This window comes from Cetorhinus maximus, chromosome 8, assembly GCF_964194155.1.
Source record: "Cetorhinus maximus chromosome 8, sCetMax3.hap1.1, whole genome shotgun sequence".
NCBI lineage: Eukaryota > Metazoa > Chordata > Chondrichthyes > Lamniformes > Cetorhinidae > Cetorhinus > Cetorhinus maximus.
The window spans coordinates 108,318,508-108,346,003 of NC_135886.1; the positions used below are offsets into that span (position 1 = coordinate 108,318,508).

General features: G+C 42.4%; 1 protein-coding gene across 9 annotated transcripts in view; it reads left to right on the forward strand.

The window, feature by feature from the left end:
- Positions 1 to 27,496, forward strand: part of LOC144683868 (phosphatidylinositol-binding clathrin assembly protein) — a 148,945-nt gene that overhangs the window by 104,695 nt on the left and 16,754 nt on the right. For 4 of the 9 annotated variants that reach the window (XM_078547382.1, XM_078547384.1, XM_078547383.1 and 1 more), the window contains 5 exons: positions 1,789 to 1,929; positions 18,487 to 18,570; positions 19,113 to 19,178; positions 22,122 to 22,232; positions 26,265 to 26,402. In XM_078547382.1, the coding sequence (XP_078403508.1) occupies positions 1,789 to 1,929; positions 18,487 to 18,570; positions 19,113 to 19,178; positions 22,122 to 22,232; positions 26,265 to 26,402 (540 nt within the window). Of the gene's footprint in view, positions 1 to 1,788; positions 1,930 to 3,127; positions 3,179 to 18,486; positions 18,571 to 19,112; positions 19,179 to 22,121; positions 22,233 to 26,264; positions 26,403 to 27,496 lie in introns of those variants that run through there. The other 5 variants (XM_078547389.1, XM_078547390.1, XM_078547385.1 and 2 more) reach the window with 4 other exon arrangements.

A 27,496-nucleotide genomic window follows, 5' to 3' on the forward strand; every position in this document is an offset into this window, starting at 1 on the left:
GCATTTTTTATACAAAATAACTGTTACTTCAATTATATACGCACACAATTAAAAGTTATGGTCGGTTATAACCAACTCTCAAGTTTGAGCTGTCATTTATTAATTGCTTTAAGATTATTTTCATAATTTGACCCAATCTGAGTGTTTTGATTTAGTTAGCAGCTTCAATTCTGAGTGTTCATTAAACAAGTTATATTGTTCTATTAGAATAGGTATGTGTACGTGAAAAAAAAAATAATGAGCAGAATGAAACCCAGAGAGAGAACTATACATTACTTCTAATGCAGCTTTCCATTTTGTTTGCATGCTACTGATTAGTTTTCTGTTTGGAGTCAAACTATTATTTGCAGGAGTGCTTTCTTTTTAATTATTCTCTTGTCAATTTCCTCCCTGCATCCAAGAAGAGTTCTTAAATGTTGATTTTTGCCACCCTTCCCATATATTTTTACTGTACTATACAAATGCAAGCTATGTGAGTGGTTCTTGAAAATATGTGGAATATATTTCCCCCTTCCCTCCTGTTACCTCACTAACCCTCCTCCATTCAAACAGAAAGGCAGTTTTCCCAGACCCATGTACAGATCACTTCTTAACCCAATGCATTCAGACATTTTATTGGTTTTGTCTAATCCAGACATTACTAGCTACAAAAATCAGAAAAATTGCAAGATCAAAAGGAAGTTGGAAAGTTTACAAAAGCATGGGTATCTAATTCATTTATTCTGGGCCCTGAAGACTTTTTGCTTTCTCCACTTCCCCCTAAATTTGATCTTCCAGTGTTAAATTCTCTTCTTTCTCATCCTTGCTCTCATTTGGAGTATAGATCTTCTGGTTAGGGGTAAGTGTCTTGTCATATTTTTTAAATGTTTCTGCATTTAAACTGGGTCAATGTCAACTGAAGTGTATATAGCATAAACAGATTTGTGAAGTATAAATATCTGAAGTACCTTTGAAGAACCATAGATCAGCATGGACTCTACTGCAGTACTTCAGAAGATTGAACTCTTCTACATACAGCTGTTAAAATTACCACATTTAAAATGATCACTGATGAATTTTAACTGAACTTTGAATGTCTCACCTGGTGTTAACTTACATAAATGTAAAGCTCAGTGGAGAATTGGAAGCAGTTAAGGTTAGTGACTCTTGAACAGCATGGATGATGGCGGAGAAGCAGCTTTTTAAAAATTGTTCATTTCAGTTCAATTTTATTGAAGGTGTACTTGAGAGGTGCTCAGGATGGCATATTTTGAAACTTTTTCAGTACTCACTTTGGTTCAAACTAGTTCAACATTTAGTTGCATAACTCCATGAATGTGATGTCTAACTAATAGAAAGTAATAAATATATACATAATTCAAGATAACGTAAGTTTTGAGAATCAGATTGTATCAGAATTCCATGTAATGGTAAGTGGATATTACTGTACAATATTGTAATTCTGTTTTGGTAAGCTACAAGTGGAAAATGATATTCTTTAACATTCAGATAAATGTATGTTGTAATTAGTTTGGTTCCATTACAGCTACGTACTTTAGATATCCAGTGTCCTAGATCAAAGCAACTATCTTGGTCCTGGATTAAGTGTGCATATATATGAAGGAAAATTAAGAATTCCATAGTTCTCAGGCCCACAGAAAGAATAATTTACACAAGTCTTGTTGAAATTGGTGTTGTTGATGGGGATGTCTTGAACATGAGAGGTCATCTTTTTATTGTCCTTTGCTGTTTTATCACAATATCATTACAATTGGTTCCGCTCAACCTTTCTCTTTTTCTATCTGTTAGACCCATTTTCTGCCTCTGATGGTTGCATTGACTCTGTCTGTCGATTGGACCTGTTTGACATGCAACCCGTTGAAGATGTAGTAAAAACTACAGTCGCATCTAATGCTGCTTCAAAGCAGACAGAGGCCCACCTTTTTAGCGGTAAATGGGAATTCTCAAACATTCTTTTGCTTAGTCCAATCTCATTTAATACAGGTTCTTGTACACATAGCCTGTTGTTGACTTGATCAGATGTTTTGAATTTTTTTCAGCTGGGTTTTTAATCTCCATAAAAAGTCATTGCCAAGTTTAAGTTTCCAAAATATTCTACTAAGAAATCCACATAAACAGATTTTCCTATTATGGAATGCGTACACAACCCCTGTAGGTTTCAAATTATCGGAGCTAAGACTTGGGCACCCCACTTGGGAATTTGACTATCTAAAACCACAGTCTTACTGCAATTTATTCAGCCTAAGCACCCTACAGCTACAGCATTTGCTTGCATAGTTATCTGGAGTCATGTGGGAAAAATTCCAGGCTTCATAGTGAGCCAGGTTGGATGCTAAATTATGCTGTAGAGTACTGTGGTCCTGCCTCAGGTATTGGATTGCAGAGGTTCCCAGAGATGATTGATGTTTCCAAACTTCCACTTATATTCATTTAATCTTGGGCCTGAAGCTTCGGCTCAGCGAGCGGGGGTGGGGCCCACTTGCCAAGGCGTAAAATGACGCGCAGTGACGTCAGGCGGGCGTCCCGACGACATCAGTCATTTAGATTTTCAGCTCGGTGGGCGCACAGCTGAGTCGGCTGCACCCCCGCCAAACTGTCAAAGGCTATTTAAATATCAATTAAACTAATAAACAGAGCTGCCCGTCCAACCTTAGGATTGGCGGGCAGGCGAAGAGCCAAGATGGCCTTCGCATTTTTCAGGGAACCTCATCCACGGGTGAGATGAGATTTCATGAAGTGTTTATCAATTGAATAAAAAAAATTTTTTAAATTCATTGACATGTCCCAGCTCATGTGACAGTGTCACATGAGGGGACATGTCATAAAAGTTTCTCTTTTCTTTATTAAAATTTTGGGAACTTAAACTAATCTCCTTGAGGCAGCTCTGTGCGAGAGAGCGCAGGCTCTGACTCAGGGAACCCCCTCACACCGGGCGGGCCTTAATTGACCCGCCCACATAAAATGGTGGCACAGACCCGATTGGAGGTGCTAATCAGGTCCGTGCCCGCCCCTGCACAACCTCCCCCCCCCCCCCCAAACGGGGGGGGGGGGGGGATTCTCCAGTTGGTTTCACTTTTGAGGGCCTCCTTTCCTCTCCTAAGTTAACTTGTTACTAGTTGGTCTTTAGATACCTGACCAGGATGGTGATAACGGATGTCAGAAGCAACTAAAGAGTGGCATGGTGAGCAACATAAATTGTCATAAAATGTAAGTCTATTACCACCGACCTTGCAACTACAAACTGAGCACACATTTTGCTCATTAAAGGATTGTTTCAACCATAGAAGATAGAGCGTTTCAGTTACATCTACATGCCTCTGTAATCCCCAGACATTGTAAGCACCTAACCCAGAGTAAGGACGTGTGTCCTTGTATAAATATATATTTATGATAGAGTCTCTTAATTTTGAGGTATACCAGATTAAGTAACTTCTGCTTGTAATCTCACACGGTGATAACTATAACAAAATTGGCCCAGATTTTGTGGTAGGAATAATGGTGAGGTTATTTGTGCTTACCATTATTAAGTAGCAAATTGGACAGCAACTTTGACCACCTGTACTTGCACAGTTAAACACGGATATCAGGAAGCTATTGTCTGATTTGATCTTCTCCACAAGCTTTGCTCTTAACAGTATCACACAGAGATTCAGCATTCATATACATGAAAGGCAGTGCTCACTAAAGGTGCCAGAAAAAAATAGAGCTTGTCCTAAGTGAATTTTTAACAGTGTGACAAGTCTCAACTGCTATCAGACAAACTTTCTGGCACTGAAAATTTACTTTTACAAGCATGGAATCTAATTTCTTCATTATTTTATTTATTGGAGATTTTAAAAAGATTAATAATTTTAATATTTCTTTGTCTTTTTATCTCTGTCTCTCTCTGAATCGCATCTTTCTTATTTCTCTTTCCATATATGATTTTACATTGCATCAAATATTCTAACCTAGAATTTCTAGTTTAGGCACTACGTACCTAAGTAAGGAATCTTCAGTCTGGTTGAGAAGAGACACTATTGCTTGCCCTGTTTGCTCAAACCATTGATCCCCTGTAGTGAGCCCTGTATAAGCCCCTGTAGTGGAAAGTTTGTGGCAGCTGTAAGTGTTACATGAGTAAGCATTCACCACTGACTGCAAAGTCCAGGCTATTATATTTTTTTTATTTTAAAGAGTAATAGCTTACTTTTTGTAGAGCTCTTCGCATGCAGGCCGATGTTCCAAGTGCTTTGGATAAAGGAAAATAAACAGTGGATGCTAAGAGAGTAAAGGGAAAATTGGAGAAGATGAGTGTGTCGATAAAAGGTGTGGGATTTGAAAGTAGGCAGAGAAGTGGCAAGTTAAAAGAACCCAAGTAAGAAATTCCAAAGGGCATTGGATTAGTAGCTGAGTGTGAGCCACCACTGGTACAGTGGAGGAAACATGAAAAACTCGGGTGTCAAAGGACTAAATGCCCTTTGTGCAGACATAAGATTAGAGGACATCACAAAGAATCCAATGAGGCCTTGGAGACACTTGAAAGCAAGGATGAGATATTAGGGGTCCAGCAAGCTAGGATAGAATGGGATAATGGAAGTACGGGTGAAGGCACACTTTTTGGATGAGTTGAAATTTTGTGTAAGGTTGAAGCAGAGACTGATTAAGAAAGCATTTAAGAATTTGAATCTCTTAACAGATTAAGCATTCAAGTTTAAGAGAAGAAAATGTAGTGATCGAGGCAGGCAGCATTGTAGAGATGGAGAAAAACCTGATAGATGTGTACGAGGCAGCTAATCTGAGTCCAGTAGTACACCACAGTTCTACATCTCCTGTCTGAGCTGGAAGTATCAGCTGGGTTAGGGGCCCGGTGAAGTTTAGGCCTGGAGGTTGGCTGCTGTTTCATTAATATAGCAATAAGTTTTGAATCAATGAAGGAATCAGTATGGTCGCATTAGGTGTTATCAACTAGTCATTCTCTTCTAGAAGAATACCACACAGTAATACAGAAGTGAAGTAGACCAGGGTGCACCTCTTTGGTACATCAAAAATGACTGTGGGTAGAGAAGGGTGAGAAGCCTTTGGAAATCAGTGTCTGCATTGCAAGAAATATAAGTAGAACCAGGAGAGGATGACAACAACAACATCTTGTATTTATATAGTGCCTTTAGCATAATAAAATATCACAGGCTGCTTTACAGGAGGATTATAAAGCTAAATTTGACACAAAGCTGACCAGATGACCAAAAGCTTGGTCAGAGGTAAGTTTTAAGGGGTGTCTTAAATAAGGAAAGAGAGGTGAAAAGTTTTAAGGTAATTCCAGAGCCTAAGCCTAGGCTGTTGAAGGCACAATCGCTATTGGTGGAGCAATTAATTAAAATTGGGGGTGCTCAAGGGGCCAGAATTGGATAAGGACACATATCTGAGGGTTGTGGGACTGGAGGAGATTACAGAGATAGAGAGGGATGAGGCCATGGAGGGATTTGAAAATAAGGATGAGAATTTTAAAATCAAGATGTTACTTGACCAGGAGCCGGTGTAGGTCAGCGAGCACAGGGGCGGTGGGAACAGGGTTTGGTAAAGACACGGGCAGCAGAGTTTTATGGGTGGTCAAATTTAGAGGGTGGAGTGTGTTGAATAGTCAAGTCTGGATATAACAAAGGCATGGATGAGGAATTCAGTAATGAGCTGAGACAAGGACAAGTCAAGTAATGTAATGGAGGTGGAAATGGGCAATCTTGTAATGGCACAATTATGTGGTCAAAAACTCATATGAATCAGATATGACACCAAGGTTGTGAAAAGTCTCCTCGGAGTTGCCAGAGAGAGGGATCAAGACAATAAGCTATGAAACTGAGTCTGTGGTGAGGACCAATGGCAATGGTTTTGGCCTCCTCTATTAAGGACAGTGGTATTTCAGAGATCAGCTACAGAGTTAAGACATTGGGGTCAAATGGAATGCTCAGCACTGTGGAAGTTGAGAATGAAAGATAGGCACAAGATGTCTTTGTGACGATGACCATTGTGATCTTAGTGCTGTAATTAGGGTGAAAGTGAGGAATGGATGTTGCAAAAACAATGGGAGGAAATGGGGTTTTGAGGAAATGAGTGGCTGCAGACTTGGGCGAGCAAAGGAAGATTGACAAATGGGGAGCATGGAAGATTTACGGTAGGACTTTTGAGAGTAGTAGTAGTAGTAGGAATGACCTTTAAGAAGCTGGGGGTGCAGACAAAGGTTAGAGAATGGTGAAGCCAAAAAGCATGGAACTGAAGAAATGAAATGTGATTTTCAGATGCTGGGAAGGGAGAAAAACGATGGAACGATTTATTGACTTCCTAAATCAAAGGAGTGGATTGAGGAGGGAAGATGAGGCAAAAATGAAGAATGGAGTGTGTGAGGGCCCAGTTAGCTGGAAACCAGAGGGAATGCTAGCGATCGAGAGAAAGTCAGGGAGGCAGCAGCATTTTTATTTCTCTAACTTTAAAAAGGAGTCTGAGGTTCTTGCATTTAGAGTGCATAAGGAGGAAGGACAACTTAAACTAAATAAGTCGTTAGTGGTGAAGAGAAGTTCTGCTGTATGTGATGGTGTATAATGAGGGGTTTTGCCCAGGGAGAGTGAAAGTAATCCAGTTCAGTATTCACCTAAAGAATTTTGTGCTGTCCTCTTAACATTTGAGGAAGGCTTTGTCATTTCAAGAAAGCCACTGTGATTGAGTTCTGCTTTTTTAAATATGAGCATTATCAAAATTCACTTTGATATTTAATTAAGCTTGGGGATAGGTGTGTCCTTTCTGATTATGTATTTTTATCCCTGAGGAAAAGGCCATAAGATGTAAATTTTAATCTGCTGAGCCAAATCCACCAGTCCTTCGTGTTTTGAGCATGGCATCAGATCAAATATGAGCAAGTTAACCTCCTGCTGATTATCACGTACCGCTCCCCACACAGCTGATGAATCAGTACTCCTCTGTGTTGAACACCACTTGAAGGAAGCACTGAGGATGGCAAGGGCACAGAATGTACCCTGGGTGGGGGACTTCAATGTCCATCACCAAGAGTGGCTCAGAAGCACCACCACAGACCGATCTGGCCAAGTGCTAAAGGACATACCTGCTAGACTGGGTCTGCACCAGGTTGTGGGGAAACTAACAAGAAGGAAAAACATACTTGACCTCATCCTCACCAATCTGCCTGCCACAGATGCATCTGCCCATGGCAGCATCAGGAGTGAACACCACACAGTCCTTGTGGAGACGAACTCTTGTCTTCACATTGTGGATACCCTCCATTGTGTGGCACCACCACCATGCTAAATGGGATAGATTTTGAACAAATCTAGCAACTCAAGACTGGGCATCCATGAGGCGCTGTGGGCCATCAGCAGCTGCAGGGTTGTACTCAACCACAGTCTGCAACTTCATGGCCCAGCATATCCCCCACTCTACCGTTACCACCAAGCCAGGGGATCAATCCTGGGTTCAATGAAGAGTGCAGGAGGCCATACCAGGAGCAGCACCAGGCGTACCTAAAAATGAGGTGTCAACCTGGTGAAGCTATAACACAGGACTACTTGTATGCCAGACAGCCTAAGCAGCAAGTGATAGACACAGCTGAGCGATTCCACAACCAACGCATCAGATCTAAGCTTAGTTTTCCACGTCCATTCGTGAATGGTGGTTGACAATTAAACAACTCTCTGGAGGAGAAGGCTCCACAAATATCCCCATCCTCAATGGTGGAGGAGCCCAGCACATCAGTGCAAAAGATGAGGCTAAAGCATTCACAACAATCTTCAGCCAGAAGTGCCAACTGGATGATCCATCTTGACCTCCTCCGGAGGTACCCAGCATCACAGATGCCAGTCTTCAGCCAATTCGATTCACTCCACGTGATATCAAAAAACAGCTGAAAGCAGTGCAAAGGCGATGGGCCCTGACAATATCCCAGCAATAGTACTGAAGACCTGTACTCCAGAACTTGCCACACACCCAGCCAAGCTGTCCAATATAGGTACAACACTGGCATCCACCCAGCAATGTGGAAAATTGCCCAGTTAATGTCCTGCACATAAAAAGCAGGACAAATCCAACCCGGCCAATACCGCCCCATCAGTTTTCTCTCCATCAACAGCGAAGTGGTGGAAGGGGTCATCAACTGTGCTATCAAGCAGCAATTGCAATGGCCTACTCTCTGATGCTCGGCTTGGGTTCTGCCAGGGTCACTCAGCTTCTGAACTCATTACAGCCTTGGTTCAAACGTGGACAAAAGTGCTGAATTCTCGAGGTGAGGTGAGAGTGACTGCCCTTGACATCAAGGTAGTATTTGACCGAGTGTGGCATCAAGGAGCCCTAGCAAAACTGGAGTCAGTGGGAATCAAGGGGAAAACTCTCCTCTGGTTGGAGTCATACCTAGCACAAAGAAAGATGTTGTGGTTATTGGAAGTCAATCATCTCAGGTCTAGGACATCACTGCAGGAGTTCCTCAGGTAGTGTCCTAAGCCCAACCATCTTAAGCTGTTTCCTCAATGACCTTCCATCATAAGGTCAGAACTGGGAATGTTTGCTGATGATTGCACAATGTTCATTACCATTTGCAACTCCTCAGATGCTGAAGCAGTCCATGTCCAAATGCAGCAAGACCTGGACAATAACCAGGCTTGGACTGACAAGTGGTAAGTAACATTTGTGCCATACAAGTACCAGGCAATGACCATCTCCAACAAGAGAGAACCTAACCATCGCCCCATGACATTCAGTGGCATCCCCCACTTTCAACATCCTGGGTGTTACCATTGACCAGAAACTGAACTGGACTAGCCATATTTACAAGCGCAGGTCAGAAGTGAGGAATCCTGCGGTAAGTAACTCACCTCCTGACTCCCCAAAGCCTGTCTACTATCTACAAGGCATAAGTCAGGAGTGTGGTGGAATAATTTCTACATGCCTGGATGAGTGTGGTTCCAACAACACTCAACTTTGACACCATCCAGTATAAAGCAGCCCGCTTGATTGGCACCCCTCCACAAACATTCACTGCCACCACCACTGACTAATAGTGGCAGCAATGTGTACCATCTACAAAATGCACTGCAGAAACTCACCAAGGCTCCTTCGGCAGTACCTTCCAAACCCATGATCACTACCATCTAGAAGGACAAGGGCAGCACATACATGGGAATACCACCACCCGGAAGTACCCCTCCAAGCCACTCACCATCCTGACTTGGGAATATATTGCCGTTCCTTCACTGTCACTGGGTCAAACTCCTGGAACTCCCTCCCTAACAGTGCTGTGGGTGTACCTACGCAACAAGGATTGCAGTGGTTCAAGAAGACAGCTCACCACCACCATTTCATGGCAATTAAGGATGGGCAATAAATGTTGGCCTAGCCAGTGACACCCATATACTGTAAATTTGTCCAGAAATACCACCTTTATTTCAACTAAGGATATGTCATGTTTGAGCATAAACATAACTCGGGTCAGATTTGAAATCCACTTTGAAATTACTTTCAGAGAACCGATACAAACTTCTAAGATCAAAGGTAATGCTGAATTAGTGCAGTGCAAAATGGGACAAAACTAAAACAGAGGCTTGTGGTGATTCCAACCTAAGCTCACGTCCACTCTCTACGCTCAAGTATGATTGCACTTTTTCAGAATGAGTACCTGTGCAAGAAACCTGTTAGAAGCTTGTCCAAAAGTGCTGCAATTCAACAGCAGTGTTTTCATATGTTTGATGTGTACACATACACTTAATGGCTCCTCAGGAAGTCAGCCAGTATGTAGAGCAACTAATATTTTGGTTTTCTTGTATGCTTCAATTACCTCTCTTTCCCCTCTTTCTACCTTCCAAATCTTGAATATCTCAAGTTAGATGTTAACCGTGGCTTGGGTGAAAAAAATGAGGGCGAACTGTATTCTACAAAACTCTGATCACTTTTTTTGGTTAGAAGTTGCTGTGTTAAGCGTTCCAATTTTATTAATGCAGTATCCAAATTAGTGCATCATTGATGCATTCTGAGTTAATAAGTCCCTGTTATAGCCTGATTTTTGAACTTTGCTTCTGAATCCACTGCAAAGTCTGAAAGTCTGCTGCAAGAAGAGTTGTGCCTTTTCAGAACAGACATGTAGCCATGTTCACATTTAGAAAACCTTGAATTTAAACAGAACAATTTTGCAAGAAATGAATTAAGTGATAAACTCTTACAATGTCTTCTCAAATTATAATGCTAAAAGAAGTTGATATGATTTGCACATCCTCAGCATCATTTCCACCTCCCAGTGAACTTTGTTCAATCCATGTGCACCATCACACACTGCTTTGAAGTTTTCAGTGCGGACAGAAGTTGACTAGCACCATGAGGCAAACTGAGAAAGTGGCTGTGTCTGTTGCAGCAGAAATACATTTGATGTTTCCAGGTTTTATCTGGTTTCATCCTTATTATGGGATTCATCTTTCAAGATGATAGAGAAGAGTGTAATCGGGTCTAACCATAAAATAAGGTATATTTAACAACTTAATTTGAGGTATTAGAAGAATGGCTGAATTGCTAGTATTCCTGATCAGTAAGACACTGAAGGTGGAATTTTTCGGTCCTGCCAGCGGCGGGTTTCATGGCAGGCGAGAGCGGAAAATTCAGAATGAAGCAAAAAGTTGGATTCCCGGCAGCAGTTAAACGAGTCTGGATTTTTCCCTTGTTGCTTTCATGGCGGGATGATGGCAGGTCGGGAACGCCATTTGCATGTATTAGCATGTCATGAATACTCATTAAAAACACAACTTGCTGAAATCATGTTCCTCCTCTCAATTACGTGCCACGCCAGTGGGAAATTAGATCAGTCTAAATCATGACCAGGTGTAGGTGGTATGCAGCTGTCCACCATCCCTTCACTTGTGACTTCAAGGTGAGTGCAACATTCAAAGCCTACCTGCAACAGCGCTGCTCCGGTTCCTCAGCAATGCCAGTGTTAGCCCGCATATGGTGGGGCTACTCACAGTGGCTGCCTTGGATGTTGAACTTGGCTACTCCCCATAGTTGCTGTGCTACTGTAGCAGGATATCATTGTGTGCTGCGAGTCTCTAAAACGGAGACCAACATGGTGGAGGAGATGAAGGAGACATGAGGGTGAAGGGGGCTTGGTAGGGTTGCGGGGCCAGGGTGGGGGGTAACGATGGATGATGGCAGGCAGAGGGAAGATTGGGGTCAAGAAGCTGGAGCCCGACATGGAAAATAGAATGCAGACACAGAAGGTTGCGGATGGGATTCGATATGCATGAAGGGGAGGGGATGCATGCCCACACTGGAGCATGAAAGGGGGGGAAGGCTTGCAAAAGAGGGGTGGGTTGCACAGAGACTCATGGAGTGGCAGGGGGTGGGGGTGTGAAGAAGGGAAACAGTCTTGTCATTCATGGAGAGCCAGAGAACTGAGTGAAAGACGGTCATAGTCCCTGGACTGATGCAAAGAGGTGGGGATGAGAGATTAAAGGCAGTCCTGAGGCTCTGGGCCATGCTACAGGACTGTGCATGACATGCAGATCATGTTCCTGCTGCATGGAGAGGTAAGGCTCAGTGGGGATCAGGCACGGCTTGGTTCGTGGTCATAGTCTCATAATCAGTAGTGATGGACAGTCTGGTTTGGTTCTGGGCTGCAGATGGGATGGTCATGGGTCGGGGGAAGCATGAGTATCTTGTAAATCGGGGAAATGTAATAAAGTTGGGGGGCGGTGTGGTACTCTCAACCTTCCTGAGGGGATGTCACCTCTGTATGTGACCGTGCGCACAGCCTCAAGATGGGGAGGAGTGAGGTTCACATGGGCATGGGCACATCAACAGTGATGGGTTTAAGGGGTGGGCAGGAATATCCACAACAATGACAATGGGATCCAGGGTTACTGGGGAAGGCTAGAGAATCACCAGAGAGCATTTTACCTGCATATTGTGAGGCTCCAGGAAGATCAGGGGGACCCAAACTCTGACAGGGAGGGTCGAAGCTGGTCTGAAAGTAAAAATGCAGCACCACCATCTTGAGACCCCGAAGTTATGATGCAGTTTAAAATCGAAACTGGAAAAGAATCTGCAAGGGAGGGGGCTGAGGCAGCATGGGAGGAGCCCACAGCTGGACTCGAACCCTAACAGGGGACACCCTCACACTGCTTAGAGTAACTACATGGACATGGAGTCTGAGCTAATAACTCTTCTTAAGATCTTATTGAGAAGGTGCAATTGGAGCCACTGACATTTGGAACGCTTTAACGTGAGACGATAGGAGTCATTGGGTTCAACTTGAAGCTGATCAATTTGAACGTTAACAGAGAGGAATGAGAGAATGGAAGATGCAGCCAACCAAGAAGGGAGCACAGCTGCTCAAATGAAAACCTCTAAGGTGCTTTCTCCAATTGACATGGCTAATGGGCCAAAGGGCACCCAGTCATTCCAAAAATGCAGGTTAGGCATAATCAGTATACCAGATCAGACATAGCAGGAGTGCATTAGGTAAGGTTGAACGTACGTTGGATGCACTCGAGCCTCTTCCAATCTCTCTGGGATTAAGATGTCAAGTAGCTGGGGTGGCATCTTGGTCAGCTAGAGCTGTGAAGTTGTGCCTCAGCTGGAAAACTGGATCAGGGAAAGGCGAATAGCGCAGAGACAGCTCTAGGGTATGACAGTGGCTTTTTGGTAATGATTGGGAGATCTATTATAGTTGTCCATTGCTCATTAATCTGTTGGATCTATCTGTCCGCTGGGAGGAGGATTGAATAATGGAACCTGCGCTCAATGCTGCCTACTTGATGGCAGTGATCCGATCGAGGAGGGGGGGGGGGGTCAGGCACCATCTAGCATAGCTTCGAGAAGAGGCCCAGCCTGAGGACTATGGTCCAGTGAAGCCCTAGCAAGAAGTGGAGGATGAGGAGGTCAGACCCATCCCACGGGCCGACTCATATGACCAAGAGTCTACCGAAGACGGTACTTCTAGAGATGAGCAAGAGACAATGCCGCACATGTCTACACTCGTAAAGACATGTAGTGGCTCATATCTGCCAATTTCTGAAGGCAGAGCTAACGCCTCATGGGGTGGGAGGACATATCCTGCCAGTGCCCCAGAAGGTCACTGTCGTACTCAATTCTTTTGCCAGTGGGTCATTCCAGGGATCCACAGGGGACCTATCTGGTATCTCTCGGTCCTCAACATATAAACAAATCAAGGAGGTGATGGATGCCCTCTACGATATTATGTAAAGTTCACTCTGAATGAAGCTAGCCAGGCTGCTAGATTCCTGGGTTTCATGGCAACCTCTGGTTTACTAGAGTACATGGTGTAATCGATTGCACACATGTGGCTTTGAGAACCCCATGGCTGCAGCCCCTGATGTTCATTAACAGAAAAAGGTTCCCCTCACTAAACGTTTAGCTGGTGTGAGACTATCAGAAACACATCAGGCCTGTTTATGCCAAGTACCCTGGGAGCACCCATGACTTGTACATCCTGAGGCACTCCCAGGTGCCTAAGGTATTCAAAGGTTCACAGCGCTTAAGGGCTGGCTGCTTGGCGATAAGGGGTACCTGCTGAAACAATGGCTCATGACACCCGTGCGTCATCCTCAAAGTGCCTCAGAGGAGAGATACAACGCGGCACATAGTTCGACAAGATCCATCATAGAGCAAACCATTGGCATCCTGAAAATATGCTTCCAATGCAGTACTCCCAGAGAAGGTGTCCTGCATCATCGTGGTCTGTTACACCCTGCACAACCTGGCATTTCAAAGGGGGGATCACTTGCTAGAGGGAGACGTGGAGGAAGCTGAGAACTCCGCGAATAATGAAGAACTGGAAGGACAGGAACCTGAAGAAGGCGATGATGGAAAGCTTCCACATGACAATACGATCGAAGATGAGGAAGACATACCTGTGACACACCCATAGCCACAAGGTTCCAGAAGGAGTAAAGTGCAGCCAAGGGTACCCAAGCGCATTTCTCCTGTCTCTTAGTGGCATGCCAGTGATCTTTACAACCTAGGGCCTTTACAAATTTAACATCGAGAGCAATGTCAGCATTGGGCCTTGGACCACCAACCCTCATGTTTCACCAGGCCCTAATCTCTGGAAAAAGTCAACAGCCAAAGATGTATGTAGCCAATCTGGGAAGTGAAAGGCAGCAGACCAGTGCAAAGCCTTGTCAAGTGGAATTGATGCAGTCGTGGCCCCCTAAATGAGACACTTCTTGCTGCCACAGAGTGCACATGGCTGGAGATGACCGTCATGGCTGCAGGTCTTGTGCTTTGGCACAATGAAGACAGCTAATTGATGATAAGACAGCATGAATGGTAACCCTCCAATGCAATTGAGCATGCATAACTCCATGGTGTCTTTTAAGGATTATTGCCTCCTATCGCACTTTGCAGTAACTTTTAATAAAGAGGTTGGCACATCTCCCTGACGTTAGACAAGGGCCAAGTAACTAACATGAGTCAGCTAGACATCACCGGAATTTGAGTCTCACAAAGGGAGGCGATCACTGAGTGGGAGCTTGGGTCACCCTTGCAATAAGAGGCCACGTAGCTGCATATGCTCGACGCATTCAAACGACGAGACCATTGCCATGAACAGCAAATGTATTTACGGAGGTGCATGATATATATATATACAGTGAGTGAACACCTGTCATCCAAAAGTGATATCGAGGTTTCTTAATCTTTCTAACCCAATCGCTACATCTTGGTGGATCCCCAACATCCGCAGCAGAGGTCCTGATCACTTCGACACCCTGCTGTCTTTGATGACTTTGGTGAGTGTCAGCTAGAAGGCCCTGGCTGTCACTGCCTCCGACTGCTGCAGAGACCTGTCAATGAGGTGTTCCCCAGAATGTGACCCCGAGCCTAATCTAGAATTATGACCAATCAGGTTGTGTGCCTCTGCGCTGCTGGAGGTGCAGGTGAATGCTGTGACGGTTGGTCTTCAAATGGTTCCTCAGCATCCTCCTCTGAGGTGGCCTCGGGTTTGAGTCTTCTGATGCCTGTGCAGGTCTGTCTGGACCTGCTGCTGCCTATGAGAGAGAGAAGGTAGATTTTGTTCATGAACAGGCTGAATCCAACATTGCATGTCACTCACTCTGAACATCAGGATGTGATCAACTCATGAAGAGCTCATCCATACTGGCTTGTCAGGAGAGGCCAATCTCACCTAAGCTAAAGGAGCGATCTCTGTCCTGCCTTGCCAACTTGGTGGCATTCTTCTCAAATTTGGAGAGCTCCTGGATGTTGGCCATCCCTCCTCCAGTTTGGGATCTCTCCCTTTTGTTGTGGGCAAGCTTGGCCTTCATGAAGACAAATAGATGGGATGCGATGAGAAGGGATGGAATCGAGGTTGGAAAGCATGTGTACCTACTGTGTGTGCTGAGCACAACCACCCCCACCGCCTTCACCCCCCCAGTAAGGGCTGAAGATGCAGTTTGTGCAGGATATGAGAGATATTGGTGAATAGGCTTTCAGTGCTGATAGCTTCCCTGGTAATATTGCGTGAGAACCCCAAACTGTGTTACGCTTTGAGTGCATAATGCCATTTTGATAGTGAGAATTTGAAATGAGCTGCATGTTGACTTACCCTGATAGTGTGGATAAGCTCATTCATCCTCTTCCTGCACTGGATGGCATTTCTCTGGCAGTTGCTTGCAAAGCTGACCTCCTTCACGACCGCCTCTCATGGCAGTGAGCTGAGATTGGTGGACTTCCTGGCTCCATCCCTCAGAAAAAGAACCTCCCAGTGCAGGCGGATGGCTCTAATTGAAGCTTTCAAGGAGCCGTGGCCAAACCTTGGCACACACTACTTGTCCCTTGGAGCTATCTCCAGAACTTCCAACCACACAGCTGAGCTGCAGAGATTAATGTGTGTGTGTGTGTGTGTGTGTGTGTGTGTGTGTGTGTGTGTGTGTGTGTGTGTGTGTGTGTGTGTGTGTGTGTGTGTGTGTGTTCCAGTGGTGTTTAAATGTGGCGCCAGGAACTTTGACCCCATGAAGTGACAGGTGGACGAATCAGTGCCTGCCCTGCCACATGATTCAGTGAGCAGCTCACCTTTGCGTAATTAATGAGGCTTTGAGCAGAAGATCGGGCATGAGAACGCAACCCACCGATCAAATAGATACTCACCACTAATTCCGCCTGCCACCACTCTTAGTCTCTGGGAAAATTCTGAGTGGTGAGACTTGTTAAGGGCACGCTAGTAAAGCGGACTGCTTGTGTGAAATACCTTTTGGGTGATTTTATCCACATCTCTATGAAGGAATGGTTCTGTTGATGTTTGGTCAATCCCATCATTGTAAAAAGTGCTTAGCCCATTGCTTCAATTTTATACTTTGTTTAATATTAGAGTCTAAATAATGCTGGTGATTTGACTGGAGCTGAGCATTTGTCAACTCTTAAGGCCAACTGCTAGCTTTAATTGCAGGATGGTAGAGAGGCAGTACACCATGCTTTAAAAGGCTGACTAAATATATGAAAGGAAATCTATGGAAATTAAATTAAGGTGAAAATTGCAGGATTTAATACTGCAACAAATCATTTGTCCTGATCCCCCAGTTACTTTTTTTTAATTTTAAATGTCTAAACGTTGGTCACTTCAAACTTAGCACTTCAGTTTGCATTTGTTTTCTGGCCTGAATTTGTGCCCATCTTTCAGATCTGCATAAATTAGGGTTTGAACACTTCAAAATTTCAGCTGGTAACTTACAAATTTATGATTGTTACTGTTGTGTGTTTGTAAAAGACTGCAACATTTCAGGAACAAATCTGTTTTCAAGAAGTCTGGCTAGCTAACAGGAAACAGGGTAGCCGTAAAGGGGTCTTTGTCTGGTTGGCGGGATGTATGAGTAGTGTGCCATAGGGATCAGTGCTGGGGCCTCAACCTTTTACAATTTATATAAATGACTTGAATGAAAGGACCAAAGGTATGGTTGCTAAATTTGCTGACGACACAAAGATACGTAGGAAAGTAAGTTGTGAAGAGGACATAAAGAGGCTACAAAGTGACATAGGCTAAGTGAGTGGGCAAAGATCTGGCAAATGGAGTATAATGTGGCAAGTGTAAAATTGTCCATTTTGGCAGGAAGAATAAAAAGGAAGCATATTATCTAAATGGTGAGAAATTGCAGAGCTCTGAGATTGAGGGATCTGGGTGTCCTAGTGCATGAATCACAAAAGGCTAGAATGCAGGTACAGCAAGTAATTAGGAAAGCTAATAGAATGTTATTGTTTATTGCGAGGGGAGTTGAATATAAAAGTAGATGGATTATGCTTCAGTTGTACAGGGTACTAGTGAGACCACATCTGGAGTAGTGTATAGTATTAGTCTCCTATTTAAGGAAAGATGTAACTGCATTAGAAGCAGTTCAGAGAAGGCTTACTAGACTAATACCAGGAATGGGTGCGTTGTCTTATGAGGAAAGTTTGGATATGTTAGGCTTGTATCCACTGGAGCTTAGAAGAGTAAGAGATGACTTGATCAAAATCTTTAAGATCCTGAGGGGTCTTGACAGAGTGGATGTTTCCTCTTGTGGGAGAATCTGGAACTAGGGGTCATCGTTTAAAAATAAGGGGTCGCTCATTTAAGACAGCGATGAGAATATTTTTTTGCTCTGAGGTTCATGAGTCTATGGGACTCTTCCTCAAAAGGCAGTGGAAGCAGGGCCTTTGAATATTTTTAAGGCAGAGATAGATAGATTCTTGATTAACAAGAGGGTGAAAGATTCTCTAGGTAGGTGGGCGATGATCTCATTGAACGACAGAGCAGGTTTGAGGGGCTGAGCGGCCTCCTCCTGCTCCATGTTCGTATGTAAATATTCTTCACCCCACCCTCATAGCTTACTTGGATGGACAGTGTTCCAAAAAAAAAACCTATCAGTCAGAACTGCTGCACTGTTTCTCATTAAAACAATGGAGAGTCTGTACACCAAGGGGAGGAAGGGTGTAGTGGTATTGTCACTGGATTGGTAATCCAGAGACCCAGGGTAATGCTTTGGGGACCTGAGTTTGAATCCAAACATGGCAAATGGTGGAATTTGAATTCAATAAAAATCCGGAATTAGAAGTCTAATGATGACCACGAAACCATTGCCAATTGTCGTAAAAACCCAGCTGGTTCATTAATGTCCTTTAGGGAAGAAAATATGCTGTCCACACCTGGCCTGGCCTACATGTGATTCCAGACCCACAGCAATGTGGTTGATTCTTAAATGCCCTCAATGAGGGCAATTCGGGATGGGCAATAAATGCTGGCCTAGCCAGCTACACTCACATCCCATGAATGAATAAGAAAAATACCAAATGGAAAATAGTTTTAAATGTCGTTGTAGTTTTGACATTTCAGAACAAAAACTATTTGAAAAATTGCATGAAAAGAGTGTTACGTGCTTCATGTGGTCGAATTCATATCTGTAAAATCACACTACCCAGCTAATGGGCTGATGAAATAGAAGAAATTTAGTACTACACATAATTTCTGTAACTCTTTCCTAGACGTATTCAACTCTTTTCCTGAACCAAGTCCTGCTATATCTACAAAAGTTGAACACTTTCCTGAGGTAGACATCTTTGCTGCAGGTATCTAAAGTCATTGCAGTGCAGTGGCGGCACGTTTTAATCTAATCAGTGACCATTTGGCCCATCATTCTAGCTCCATCATGCAACCTGGAGCTATCTATTTTAATGCCATATCCTATTCTCTGAAAATAAATTTTAATTGACAATTATTTCACAGAATAAGTGAATTTGGTAAAAACCTTCTGTTATCCTTTTTAAAGGAGAAAAATCTAGCATTTTCGATGGTCCATAATTGTGACAGGTCATAATAACTAGATTTTTAAAAAATTAACAATGTATATAATTGTTTCTGAAGGGGTGCGAATTTCAGCTTGGTGTGGTTAGATGACAGTATGGCTTAAATATGCAGAGGACTTATATTTGATGAACTATCAAGATAAACTTAAGTTATGCATCCAAGTACCTGAAAATGCAGTCATAATCAGTGTATTTATTAAATTGTCAGTGTGAATATGGAAACTGATAGATGGACATAGCATTTTCCTAAGGCGTGGAATACTGCCAACTTTTATATCTGAACTCCCTTTTTTTTTCTGCATCAGATTCTTTCACCTCAAAAGGACCTGCTTCTGTTCCTGAAATTATTCCTACCCATGATCCCTTTCTTGGTGAGTTGCTTCATGATGAGAAGTATAGTTTCTGCCTCTTGATTCCTGCCTTCCCTCTTCATACACATTTGCTCCCTGCTTCCCACCCACTCAACCTCTTAAGTTTATTCCACTCATACACTTGTGTTGTACTCTTGCTTGCTTGTGCTCTTGACAACTCATTTTCTCTCTCCCCCTTGTGCAGTCTCTATCTCTCGCTCTTAGAAATGCTCATTCGCATTGTTTCTCATCCATGCAGACCTTTGTGTGCACTTGTGCACATATGTTCTTTTCTGTTTCCCCCTTTCCACTATGTGCTCTATCTTATGCATGCCCTGGTCCAACCCCCCATTTGTTTTTTTCACTCTCTAGCATGTACATTCTTATCTCTCCTTTTGTGTTTTCTCCCCAATCTTTCTCCTCTCCCATTTTCCTTTACAGTCCTTTCAATGGACGGAGAAGTTTCAACCTGTCACAGGGTAAGATGAATGAGGAAAGCCATTTGGCCTATCTTGATTCATCAAATCCGGAAATATCCTGAAGTTCCCCATTTAGCACCCGGTTCCAGGGTTTGCACTTTCACTGCTCCTAGTCGTCATTCCATACTTTGGCCACTTTGCGTGAAGAATTTCCTAATCAGTCATAAATTTATCCCCTCTTAGTTTGAACCTGTGTCATCCTGCCTTGCACTTGGAGTTTAATTTCAAAAAGTAACAATTCCCCTTTTGCACTCCTTTTGCAATCTTGGCTATGTCTGTACGTTCACTTTTTGAATGCCTCCAATCCTCCTTTCTCAGTGACCAAAAATAGATGCAGTACCTAAAGTTCCATCTGACTAGGGTGGTAAACTGTTTAATAATAGCTGCATGTGATTTGTATTTTACTTGTTACACATACTGACCTGAGCAGCATATACAGGGCCTGAGAAGAGGCTGACTACATTTGGTATGTTGTCAAAAGTACACAAATCAAGAGAAAGAAATTAAGCTAGAAGAATCATCTTTAAGCTGTAAAGAGATATATTTGTGAAGTTCAGTGTAGCTAATATAAGGTAACTAGACTTTGTTCATGTATTTATAATGTAACTCTGGTTCTCAAACGTATTTGGTTGAAGGACCCCTTTTCAAATGGATTAGTAATTACAGGTTCCCTATTTAAATTATAATATATCAATGAAAATATTTGATAGACACAGTAACTGGTAAACTTAATAACCAATCTCTACTATACTGGCACCTTTAGCCAGTTCAGTGAATTCTGTTCCAGTGTTCAGTATGGTGTCTGCAAAAATCAGAAGACAGCCAGATGGTTATTTACATTGGAAACCTTCCTGCCATTGTCAGCATTTCTACATGCACGCTCCTGTCTCCATTTGTGGTAGCCGCACTCGCACTAAACCTGCCTGAGGCCACTGCTCATTTGCTTACTCTGGACCACTTCCTGTGGTCTTTCATTTAAGGTTTATAGATAAAAGCAGAGCAAGTTGATTTTCTTGATACACCCCATTATTTCGACAAGTCCTCTCCTCTCAAAGTCTCTGAATTTTATTCTTCAAGTTACTTTGTGGACACACACACCCTCCAGATAGACTCTACAAAACCCCAGGGCCCTGCAGATTCCAATTTGAGAAGCACTGATGTAATTTAACAAGTACAAATTACTGAATTGAACAGTTTAGCTTTTGATCAGGTTTGGTTTTTGGAGATAAAAACAAAAAACTACTGCGGATGCTGGAAATCCAAAACAAAAACGGAATTACCTGGAAAAACTCAGCAGGTCTGGCAGCATTGGTGGAAAAGAAAAGATTCGACGTTTCGGGTCCACACGACCCTTCAACAGAACTGAAGGGTCGTGTGGACCCGAAACGTCGACTCTTCTTCTCCACCGATGCTGCCTGACCTGCTGAGTTTTTCCAGGTAATTCTGTTTTTGTTTTGGTTTTTGGAGAGTTGACCATGAATCATTGACTGCAGATACCTATTTTAAAGTAGTTCAGTTGTGATTTCTTGGGTACGTGTAACTTTTAGGATTTCCTTACTATAAAATAAAAAGAATGCAGGAAATAGGTCAAGCAGCATCTATGGCAAGAGCAAGAGAGTTAATGTTCAGGCCATTGATCTTTCATCAGAACTTTTTTCTGGTCTTCTAAGATACTTTTGCTCTTTTAGTTGTGATGTTGCGATGACTGAATATTCTTCCAGTTGGTCAAGTTCAGCCACAACAGATGTACAATATGTAGTGTTGAACTGAAGGTCTTGAGCACTCACCTTTTGAAATATTGTATTTGAAATCATGTGTGTAAACAACTGGTAGACAACAGTACATTGAAAGGAATTAACTGTGCTGGTAGAATTATTTAGGAAAATTATATAACAATAGCAACATTTGTTTCTAGAAATAAAATTTATAGAATTCCTCAATAAATGATTGAAACTTTTGAATTGGAGTTTGTGTATTAGTGTCAGCTTCCTTGCCTCTGACTCTAAAGGTTATATGTTCATGTCGCACTATGCACTTTTAGCTGGTATTTAGGTGTAATACTGAAGAAGTGCAATGTCAGAGGGTGTTGTCTTTGGATACAACATTAAAAACAGGTCTCATCAGGCTAAATTGCTGAATATAAAAATAGATTGTACATCTATTCAAAGAAAAACAGGGAATTCTAGCGAACATTACTTCTTCAAACAACACCACCAAAAAAGACCGGATCATACCTTTCACTTATTGTTTGTGGGATCTTGACTGTGGAAAATGGCTATACCATTTCAAAAATAATCAATTTGTCCTAAAGAACTTTGGGACATCTTTGAGGTGTGATAGGACACTATGTAAAGTCCGTCTCTCACTCTTGCGCGCGCTCTCTCTCTCTTTCTCTCTCTCTCTCGTTCCCCCCTCCTGTGTGTGTCTTCCTGTATTTATTTTCTGTTCTGTTCTTGATAATGACTGTGTTAAACTCTTATCCTAGGATTTGCTCCTCAACCAGCACCACAAATGATGGCTCCATCAACGCTGAACGTAGACTTTGACTCTGTGTTTGGATCCAAATCGGGTCTCGGTGATGCCAAGAATGCAAGTGGTAAATGCATAATGCTAATTTGCAATACTTGCCTAAATCCTTCATTATATAGAAAATTGCAGCAACACTATGTAGTAAATTTGTTGGTGTACTCTACCAGAGCCATTTTTAAGAAGTATGTACAGCCAAACCCTTTTCCCCCCCTGTAAGGTACTCAACATTCCTCATTCTGTAAGTAGGGCAAAACTGTACTGTCTTTGACTAGCTGACAAGAGACCTGGGCCTAGATATTTGATTATGCAGAACCCATTTTTCCTCTTTGGCAGCTATGGTCACCTGTTGTGTTACAGCTTGCTGGCCTAATGATAGTGGGCTCAAGATTCAGTATCAGGTGCACCTAGCGACCATTTATTCAGGTGCAGGGACCCATTCAAGCAGTTTTCTTGCTTCTAGCTTCTATTTATATTAGATTGTTTTTCAGAAAATATTTTCTGCCTCTCTCCATCCTATTACCGAGATTTAGTACACTGTAAACTCTCCAGTCCAGAATGCTTAGGACCAAAGCATTTCTGGGTTTCGGAATTGTCTGGATTATAGAATAACTTTAGAATGCCTAACCACAAGCGTGTGAACCAGATATAAATATGTACCTGAGACATAAAACATGCCTAAACTCTTGTTAAAGACATATAAAAGAGTACAAAATATGGGCTGATTTATTAATATGTAGGTGTCCAGAATAAAATTGAACATAGTCAACAGTTAAGCAATACGCTCCTTTATAAAGGTTCTTTAAGGCTGGTAAATTCCAATACATTCATAGTACACCTTTGAAGGCACTAGCAGTTATCTCAAGATTTTACTTAATCACTACACCCCTCACCAGTGCTTCCAAAAATATTTTTCAATGTGACCTTATTTTAACACATATGCAGTAATCAGTCCCTCTCTGCACCTACACAGTCATCAGCCCCTTTCCCATTACACAAAGTAATCAACCCCTCTCCCCATTCTCTCTTACACAAATACATGTACATACACACAGTAATCAGCTCCTCACCCCACAAACACATAACAATTAGCCCCTTTCCATACACAAACTCATCAGCACCTCTTCTTCCACCGCTCTCCTGCCACCCCCCCCAACCCCAAAACACACACTGTAATCGGCCCCTCTCCCCACATGCATGCACACATATACACACTAAGTACTTGGCCCCTCTTTCATCTTTCTCCCCCCACCCCCCGCATTCCACCTTGGCCTAGTTGCCAGTGCCTTCGATTCAGAGTCTTCAGCCCAGGGTAAGGAACCAATACAACAGGCAGGCAAGAGCAGAAATACAACAAAGTTTGCAGCTGCCGGTCACCTTCCTGGCTCATCCACATGGCCTCCAGGCATCGATCTAGCGGATCCAGGGCTGTTGCAGCATCATGAGTGGCAAGTCTAAGAATTGCAGGGCTGATTTGGAGAAAAATAATTCGGACATCTAGTTTTTCTGGATTTCATAGTTTGGACTGGAGATGTTACAGTGTGTATGTATACTTCCGCTATAAATGGACCACATTGTAACAATATTGTCTCACCAATTGAGTGCTCCCCTAATGTGCTGCATTCAACTCTGACATTGATTCAACTTTCTCCTGGCTTTACATGCCACCACTTTGGGCTGATGTCGTCTTGCTGAATGAATGGGTAAGTTGGATTTTATTGACCAGTTGAGCTTTGGTAACTAGAGATCATATTTTATGTTCTCACTGATGAGACAGTTGAGGTAGTATTAGTATGTTTTTCCGTGTCTCCCAGTTATGTGTAGCTCTCTGTTTCCCTTTGTCAGTATAATGTCTTGCGACAATGCAAACAGAACAAGCTTTTAGACAAAAGCTATTCACTAGAACGTTGCTTCCCATGAATATTTTACAGAATCACAGAAACTTTGCAGTGCAGAAGGCGGTCACTCAGCCTATCGAATCTGCACTGGCTCCCTGAAAGAGCATTCCGCCTAGTCCCACTCCCCTGCCTTATCCCTGTAACCTTGCACATTTTTTCTTTTCAGATAGCGATCCAGTTCTCTTTTAAATACTTTGGTCGAACCTGCCTCCACCACCCTCTCAGGAAGTTTGTTCCAGACTCCAACCACCCTCTGGATAAAAAAAATTTTCTTCACCTCACTTTCACTCCTTGTTCTTGATGTTCTCTTAAGTGGGAACAGTTTCTCACTATTTACCCTGTCCATACCCCTCAGGATCTTGAATAGCTCTATCAAGTCTCCTCTCAGCCTTCCTTTCTCCAAAAAAAAACAGTCTCAACCTCTCCAATTTATCCTCATAGCTACAGTTCTTTATCCCTGGAATCATTCTTGTGAATCTCCTGTGTATTCTTCTCTATCCTTCCTCAAGTATGGCACCCAGAACTGGGCACAGCACTCCAGATGGGGCCTAAAGAAGAAGGTGCCACAAAATGGCCAAGTCACATCAGTATGCAATATTTCCTCATTTACTGACCGTCTCTTGTGCTTTTTTCCCATCACACATAATCAGATTATATATTAATTTACAGGCACAGGACTTTAACTTGCAATGTATTTTTCTGCTAAAATGTTAAATAAACAAAAGGTCAGTTTACTCAGCTTAACCATGGTTGAAAATGTTCAAATGCCCATCTGTTGCAATTTCAAATACAGTTTGTAGTGGAGTTCCCCAGGGGTCAGTGTTGGGACCCTTGCTCTTCCTGATATATCTTAATGACCTAGACTGTGGTGTTCAGGTGATTTCAAAATTTGCAGATGGTTTAAGTGGATTACTTGATTATTTCTGTCTTTAATGGAATGTAACCTTCATTTTGTTTTTGCTTACTCCAGTACCAGGTAGTTTAAATTATAGTAAATTGCCTGCTGGAGAGTAGTATGGTGGAGTAGTATGGAGACATAAACAATACCCAGAAAAACAGCAAGCCTGAGGGTTGTCTTACTGCAACTACTGCCTTGGTGAGAACACACCTGGAGTATTGTGTGTAGTTTTGGTCTCCCTACCTAAGAAAGGATATACTTGTCATAGAGGGAGTGCAGCGAACCTTCACTAGGCTGTTACCTGGGATGGCAGGACTGTTGTATGAGGAGAGATTGGTTCGACTGGGCCTGTATTCACTAGAGTTTAGAAGGATGAGAGGGGATCTGATTGAAACGTATACAATTCTAACAGGGCTAGACAGACTAGATGCAGGGGGGATGTTTCTCCTGGTTGGGGAGTCTAGAACCAGGGGCCATAGTCTCAGGAAACAGAGCAAGCCATTTAGTACTGAGATGAGGAAAAGCTTCTTCACTCAGAGGGTGGTCAATCTGTGGAATTCTCTACCACAGAAGGCTGTAGAGTCCGGGTCACTGAGTATATTCAAGAAAGAAATTGATAAATTTTTGGATATTAGGGGCATCAAGGGGTATGGAGAGAAAAGCGGGAGTATGGCATTGAGATAGAGGATCAGCCGTGATCATATTGAATGGCGGAGCAGGCTCGAAGGGCTGAATGGCCTACTCCTGCTCCTAGTTTCTATGGTCAGTGTATTTGCTGCCTGACCAAAGGCAGAAAATATTCATGGTACCAGTCCACTTAATACAGGCTAAACTATTGATCAGATTTGTATTTTGTGTGTGGTGTGCGTGTGTTTGTTTTACCATTTAAAAAATCACAAACTACCGAATTGCACAATTAATTTATTGTGCATATAGTTGCTTTGACACTTTTGAGTCACTTGTTGCATTCTCCCCTGAAACTCTTGAAAAGGCAGTCTCTGATAACATCAAACTGCTTATTAATTTTCCTCATCCATGATATATGGAACAATATAATGAGCATCAATACATTGAATTTGCATTTATACATTGGGAAATGGTCATGTAGTGGTAATGTCACTGGACTTGTAATTCAGAAGCCCAAGCGAATGCTCTGGGAAGAGGGATTCACATCCCACCACGGCGGCTCATGGAATTAAAATTCAATTAATTTTTAAAAATCTGGAATTGAAAGCTAGCCTCAGTAATTGTAACTATAAAAGTATAGATTGTACCTTAACTTTGATACCATTATTTTCTTACTAAGGTTTTGACCAACCAGGTGAAATACTGATGCCACAGCCAACTCTCCTTGCCAAAAATGAAGCAACGCCGCCAATGAGCCAGCAAAACAACAGACTACTAGCAACTGACTTGGATTCATCCCTCGCCAATCTTGTGGGCAGTATGTATTTAAAAGCAAGCCAGTCTATTGCTATTGAGAAGAGTTGTCAAGGGCTAAAGAAGTGATTGTGTGTAATTTCGTTCAAGCCAATACACCAATGATTCCTGCTCTTGTTGGGCTGTTACACGTGGTCCAATAGGAATAATTACTTGAAGACATATAGTTTAGAAATCTAATTTCATTAATATTCAGAAAGCTTTAAAGCCTCACAGTTTCTTTCCTCAACAAATATATTGGAGATTGTTAGAAATCTTGACCAAATTGTGTCTAGTAATATACCATCTCAATTAGAAATCCATTTTTCTGCACTGTAATTGTTCCTGATGCTGATTTTATTTTTAAATAGCTGTTAGCCATTTATCTTTTCTTAAACGGCTAAAATTAAAGGTAGCCTTAAACATGGAATTTGAGATCTCATCTAGCGATCAGTTTGAAGCTCTGCCTTGGTTGACTTTTCTTTGGAAAGATCGTTCAATAACTGGGCACCTGAGAGGGAGGGAACTATAATGATCATTGAAGGAAATATTGGAAGTGTGGGGGAAATGGGCGAGATGAGAAACCTTACCAATACATTGTCTATTTTCCCAATGGATTGATCCCCTAAAATTAAACGCTACGTAGGGAAAGTGGAATACAATGCTGAGATGAATTTGGAGCACCAGAGTTTGACTAATTGGACAGGAGTTTTGGGGAGGGGAAGGTGAGATTTATAAATGAGTAATGGTAGGCACCAATTTGAGCCCAACTGATTTTTTTTGTTGTATGCTTATTTAAAGAGTGCACATTCATCAAGTTTTTTTATACTTCTGTTAAGCTAAAATTTGCAGTAGCAGGAGACCTAATGGTTTCTGTTGTTAATTAAACTTGCCATTACATGTTAAGGTTTTAATTTTATGCTTTTTTTTTGTTTCATCATATTTTCTATTTCCCTCGTCACTCAAGGAGCCCTGACTTTGTTTCTCCCAAGTTTCATTCTTGTTGAAATTTACCTAGCCTATACCTGAAACTACATCTTAAAGATCACTCATTGTTCTGTTACAATTTTCCAGTCATTTTTTAATGTAGCTCCCAGAGCATTTTATGAAGAACTGTGG